This window comes from Protopterus annectens, chromosome 6.part0 (assembly GCF_019279795.1).
Source record: "Protopterus annectens isolate FY-2018-M chromosome 6.part0, PAN1.0, whole genome shotgun sequence".
NCBI classification, from domain to species: domain Eukaryota; kingdom Metazoa; phylum Chordata; order Ceratodontiformes; family Protopteridae; genus Protopterus; species Protopterus annectens.
In genome coordinates, this window is record NC_056737.1 from 1028664276 (window position 1) to 1028670607 (window position 6332).

The window sequence follows — 6332 nt, forward strand, 5'->3', positions numbered from 1 at the left end:
AACGTGGTACACCTGTGGAACCTGTTTAATGTTTACCACCGTGTCCCATGCGACTGGCCACCTCACAAGAATTCAGTATTGAATAACCACTAAAGATGCACTGTCCATCTTCCGCCAGCACTTGACCCATCCAACTACCATGGCCAGCAAAGACAACACAAATCCTTAAGCAGCTCTCGACTTTCCCTGATACCGCCTCTTATATGTATATTTTCGCTGCCTCTCCAACTTTCTTCCCTTATCCGGTAAATTATTCAGGATCACGGTTAGTTGGTACTGCCGGACATTATTATTTCATACTTTTGCGTCGTTAGTGCAAGTCCTGATCTACCAATGTTTTAAGTTAATTGGAGTAATATTTAATTACCCTGATGTGGACAATCTGTCCCCTTAGTTTGCCTTTCTTCCAAGTTGTTGTTATACACAGCTTGAGAGGTATTTTCTTTGCTCAGCAGTGATTTACGTTACCCGCGCCCCCGACTTAGTACTCTAGAGAGATCGCAGTAGAGGAAGTACATTAGTCTATTTTACAGGAAATGATACCTGAAGATTTTTGTACGCGGCTCAAAAGATGCAGATATCCGGTATTTATCAAAAGTGTCATTTTATGAGAATCGGGGACAACACAATTAAAACAGCTTATCCGTGAACACAAATGAATGTTTGCTGATTTCGTTTCCCGCCGTAAGAGGAGAATTCTAACGGTTGAGTTAACTGAATGCCAAATGTGAATAACTTGTGACACTGTTCAAATCAACCAATAGAAAAGAACCGTTTCTCCCGTTTGAAATGTGGTTGCCATAATACGTAAGTACCTTTTTTTTTTTTTTCAAAAGCAAATCCTGTCGTATTACCGTTGCTTTTTTTGGAAATTTATAAAATCGGTTATCGGAAGCTTGCCGTAACAGTATCTGTAATTCTGCAGCTTATAATCACGCCACAGAAGGCCCTCTACTGTTAACCAATGACTAAGGCAGACCAATCAACCAATGGAATAGCAGAGAGCATAATAAAAAGCCAATGAGAATATTCAGTGAGTGAGCCAACCGGGCGCATGGCTCCATGCCTTCGACCAATCATCACTCTGCAATGCCAGTCGACGTGAGGGTGAAGAAATAATGTCCCCAAAAGAAAAAAAACGTGAGCGGGAGATGTAAAAAATAAGGGAAAGTATGAGTAATACTAGACTGTTCATATTTTTGCCTCATAATTTTGGCGTGTTTCTCAAAAATGTGCTTTTCTGTCAAGTCACCGAGTACTGAAATAAATAAATAATGGCATGCACTTAGGATGCCGATGTCAAATACATCGGAAAATGCAGGTTAACACAGACCGTGCTATTCTACCAGTTCTCTAACTTTAAAATAGCAGTATTTAAAATCTTGCAACAGTCTTTTTTCCCCAAAGTGACGGTCGTTTATAACATATGAAGTGTGCCCAGCTTTTTTTCCGACGATCACTACCGCATTTTTTTTATTATTATTATGTTTGTAGCTTTTAACTTTGTACCGTTTTCTTTACACGGAGTGTGTGTATATACCAGCTCTTGCCTGTGCAGACTTAAACTGCTGAAGTGGTAGTGTTCGATCCTCATGTCAATGAAGCGCTCGTGCATTCGTGTCAAACTACTGCAGGGGTCGGCGGAGAAACGTTTAATTTCGGGTCAGAGACGAACATACTACTGAAGAGGTCTTCGAGGGAAATGCTTCAATTTGGCATCTAAGTGATTGTGCAGAAAAGAATATACCGATGAGAAGGTCGTAGGGGAAATGTTCCTGCAGAGATGTCGTTGGAGGAACAGTTTCATTGTGATGACAGTTAAGTGCCTGTGCCGACTTGGCGACACTAGGGTTGCCATTTTTGTAACAGCCAAAAAAAACTGACAAGCGCTCCAGCTTTTGCCACAGCCATTTCGATAAGTAAATGTGTTCTGGTTTAGTTAGCTTCACTATTAACAGTAAGCCTTTACAAGTAGTCCTTGAATCCCCCTATCTAGAGCAAGGCATTTTTTCCCAGACAAATCCTTCTGTAATGTGCAGCTTATAAAAAACAAAAGGATCGGGCTTAGCACTAGAGATGTCAATGCTGCAGGAGCTGTTAAGTAATAATGCTCCCTTTGGGACACATGCAGCAGCTGCAACGCCCAGACAGATACCCTATTAAAGGACACAAGAGCTAAAGGATGGATGGTACAAGCACGGACTCAAAGCTGTACCACTATAGTCGCCAAGACTAGACTGCCAAGAGGCAAGGCAATAGAGCTAGTGCACATGTGTAAATCGGAAAGCGTTAGTCTAGGGATGTAAACATCTGGTGTTGCCCCAATAGAGGGTGTCGGATGTCGAGGTCTGTGTAGATAAGCGGCCAAGCATGGAATAGAGACCAAAGAAGAAAAAGAGTTGCCAAAGGTTGCAGTCATCTGCTAACGAAAAATGTTTTTGAAAAGCCTAAGAAAGTGAACGGTTCTTGGAGAGCAGATGAAAAGACCCTTTGTAGAAAAAGTGTGGCTCTTAAAAGAGCCTTTGGGTTCACTGGTCGTGTATAGGTTAAGCTCGTTCTCCTCGAATGCGCCTTGCTAGCTGAATATCTTTGGGCATGATAGTTACCCTCTTAGCGTGAATAGCGCAGAGGTTGGTATCTTCAAAGAGGCCTACAAGATAAGCCTCGCTTGCCTCCTGCAAAGCCATGACTGCAGAACTCTGGAAACGAAGATCCGTCTTGAAATCCTGTGCGATCTCTCGAACAAGTCGCTGGAAAGGAAGCTTGCGAATAAGTAATTCGGTGGACTTCTGATATCGACGGATTTCTCGAAGAGCAACAGTGCCAGGCCGGTAACGATGAGGCTTCTTGACACCTCCAGTAGCCGGAGCACTTTTGCGGGCAGCCTTTGTAGCAAGTTGTTTACGAGGAGCCTTTCCCCCGGTAGACTTCCTAGCGGTCTGCTTTGTTCGAGCCATAACGGTAGCAACAGTTGGTCTTCCTAAGCGAGTTTAAAACAAGTGCAACTTTGCTCGCGGTGACCCTTTTTATAGGCAGTTGGTGACACACCTCTAATTACTGATTGGTTTGGTATCTTTCCCACCCCTACTGTTTGATTCGTTGAAAGCAATCCCTAGCCCTACAGATTTCACCTTTCAGCCCCTTCAAATACTTGGACAACACCACTCACTCAAAGTTCTATGTCACGTACAGCACAGACCCTGAAGTGAAGTGTTCATTTTACAATCGTTCACACGAAGTCGTGCAACACATGTTGCTGAATTCAAGGCACGCTAGCAAAATAACATTTCCTTTCTTCACCTTTCTTGACTGTTGGCACTTGATGTTCCATATGAAGTAATTAAGTTCTTCATATTCAGTAAAGTCGGAAAAGTATATGTATATATGTTCCTGTTTAGTCTTATTTTTGATATATACGTATATGTGTTTTGTTTCAAAGCAGTTCTAATAACCTGACATTTTATTTCAACGCCATTCCAAGAGATATACAGAAGGCTAGAGCAATGAGAAAAGGCTCACAAACTAGAGCAGCCAGCTGTAGAGAAACGATGAAGTGGATGAGCCAGTCCTAGCACGGTTTGACTGTACGCGGGCGGAGATGATTGTTGGATACACTAAAATGAAGTGCGCAGCTATGAGGATTAATTAACGAACGGCATCAGACACACGGTGGAAAATGTTTACTGAAACACCTGCTAAATATTGCCCCTCTTCCAAACTTGACTTCGGTAATCTAACCAACGAAAAAGCAAGTTCAACTAAAGGCACAGAGGTCCCATAGATGATTACTGGGCATTCTGTCTGGCACCATTGATCATCCCAACCCAGTTTTACTCCAGTCTAATTACAGAGTAGCAGATGAATGTCGAGACAATCCTGCTGTAGCAGTGGACACACCTGTTTAGTATGTCATAATCTTAATGTAGTGCATTACAAGCATTCATTTTGCTAGGGTCAAAAGATGAGTGCGAAAGAGAATAATCTGCAATAAAGCCACATAAAAAGATGTAGCAATATATGCAAAATGTAATGCTTGTTAAGTTGCCATAGTTGGGAGTACTTTTATATGAATGTAAATGTGCCTATGTCACAAGTGATAGAATGCAATAAAGGTGGTTGAAAAACATGTAGACGTAGCTCACTATTAACGTGTTGATTAGACAGAAAACAATTCTAAAGCCAGTAAGCATCTACCATAATGTAGAAATGAAGTGGGAAAACCGGTACTGTAAATTACAGGTACAGAACAGATGTCAGCCTTTCTTGATAAACTGCAGTGGCTCTTAAAAGAGCCTTTGGGGATTGCACCGCTAAACAGCTTTACTTCTTAGCTTTCGATGCTGTCTTTTTTGCTTTGGGTGCACTCTTGGGTTTCAGAGCTTTGGGTTTCACTGGCTTTTTCGCTGGACTCTTGGCTGCCTTCGGTTTAGCAGATTTGACCTTCTTAGGACTCTTGGCTGTCTTTTTAGCCGCTGCTGGTTTCTTGGCTTTCTTTGGCGCCTTCTTTTTGCTGCCGGCTGCTGCTGTCTTCTTGGATTTCTTAGCAGTCCCGGGTGTCTTGGCTTTAGCAACGGGCTTCTTTTTAGCCGTTTTTACCTTCTTGGGTGCCTCCTTCTTGTTGAGCTTGTAGGAACCCTTGTGCTGCAGCAGCTTCCCTTTGCTGACCAGACTCCGGAGTGACAACAAGAGGCGGGCGTTGTTCTTCTCCACATCGTAGCCCGCAGCCTTGAGAGCCTTCTTGAGTGCAGGGAGGGACAGCCCGTGGCGTTCTTTGGAGGCGCCCACAGCCTTCACGGTCAGATCAGACACGCTGGGACCTGCCGGTTTGTTTTTCGAAGCTGCCACCTTCTTCTTAGAAGGCTTGGTAGGAGCAACTGCTGGCGCGGTCTCGGTATCAGCCATACTTGTCAACACACAAACAATACAACTAAAAAATAAAACTGTTGAATGACTCCGGTTAAAAAGAATGCGGTGTTTTATACCCATAAGGAAGTGGGCGGGGTCAACTTGACCGAGGCTCTTCATTGGGCAGATTTGTAGCCAATCCGGATTTACAGGAACACTGTCTGTCTGAAGGCTCCCCTAATCAGTGTTTCTTTGTCAGAGAGAATAAAACAAAAATTATAAATTACAGCATGCACCGTCAACATTTAGAATGAAACAAGCAAAGAACATAATACACCACCAAAGACAATAGGTGTGTGACCCACGCCTTGTACTTGCTCCTTAAAAAAGTGACTCAACCATGCAGAACGCTGTCTGATTTTACGTCGGTCTCTCCTTCTGCATTTATTTGCTTGTAAATGCAATCCTTTTCTAGAAAAGAAAATGTCCATGCCTAGCAGTGGTGCATCGTTGCTCATCCACAGATTACAGGAGTAATGCACTCGTTTAAGTTTCCTTCTCCATTAGCGAAAAATCTGCAAAAATAACAGCTAGTCATAGAACAGCTCACAACGACCCCTCTTTATTAAGGGGAAACGTGTTTTTAATCTTCTGACTTCTTGGGGATTCGTGACTTTCTAAGGCTCATTTTGGAGTACATGTATGTTAAAGACTTCAAGAAATCCTTCACAAAACGCTAGCCAACACAGACCTGGCCATTCTACCAATTATCTAAGTTTAAAATAGCAGTGTTCAAAATCTATTACTTTCTTTCGCTCCTTTGCTCCCCGACTCACCATTATTTTAGACCGAGTCCAGACTTATTGTGCCAAGAACTACAGAGGTATGAGCACCACTGGTTTTCGAAAGAAGTAAGGATTCACATAGGACTAAACATTTGCCAAATCAGAGCAGAGGGCAGGCTATTGAGTACAATGTGAGTCGTGCTAGCCTTCCAGGTTAGCTACAGGATTTAAGACGCTTAATGTTGTTATTTAGAAATTTATGGGGTTTTACTGTCGAGCGATATGTTTGGATCTGTACCTAGTAAACGGGGCGATGTAGTCAATGATGGATCTGATAAGGGAAGCTTGCGGTGGTAGGACAGTTTCTTTGGCTCACAAATTTCTGGCGATTCACTTGTCAAGAGAAGATGAAAGGAAACCTGACGATCGACTGAAAAATAAAGAGTCCTCCATATAAGTACTCCATTCTGTTATGACAGTCTCTTTCCCAACACGACTGTTGTTTATAACACGAGGTGTTCAAAGATTTTTTTTCGACCGAATACTATCATTTTAAGGCTTTTACCTTTAGGTCTTTTTCACTACACCGAGTATATGCATACACCAAAGCTAGCTTGTGCAGACTGATGTCAGTGAAGCACTTGTGCAGACATGGCAAACTACTGAAGGGGTCGGTGGAGAAACGTTTCATATGGGGGCGGT

General features: G+C 42.7%; 2 protein-coding genes across 2 annotated transcripts; both read right to left on the reverse strand.

Moving 5' to 3' along the window:
- Positions 1-2502: 2502 nt before the first annotated feature.
- On the reverse strand, positions 2503-2986 carry LOC122804656 (histone H3). Its single transcript, XM_044074640.1, has one exon. It carries the CDS (start codon positions 2955-2957, stop codon positions 2547-2549), a length of 411 nt encoding a protein of 136 aa, XP_043930575.1. The 5' UTR covers positions 2958-2986; the 3' UTR covers positions 2503-2546.
- A 1289-nt stretch (positions 2987-4275) lies between these two features.
- Positions 4276-4939, reverse strand: LOC122804084 (histone H1-like). Its single transcript, XM_044073744.1, has one exon. It carries the CDS (start codon positions 4900-4902, stop codon positions 4321-4323), a length of 582 nt encoding a protein of 193 aa, XP_043929679.1. The 5' UTR covers positions 4903-4939; the 3' UTR covers positions 4276-4320.
- Positions 4940-6332: the final 1393 nt, after the last annotated feature.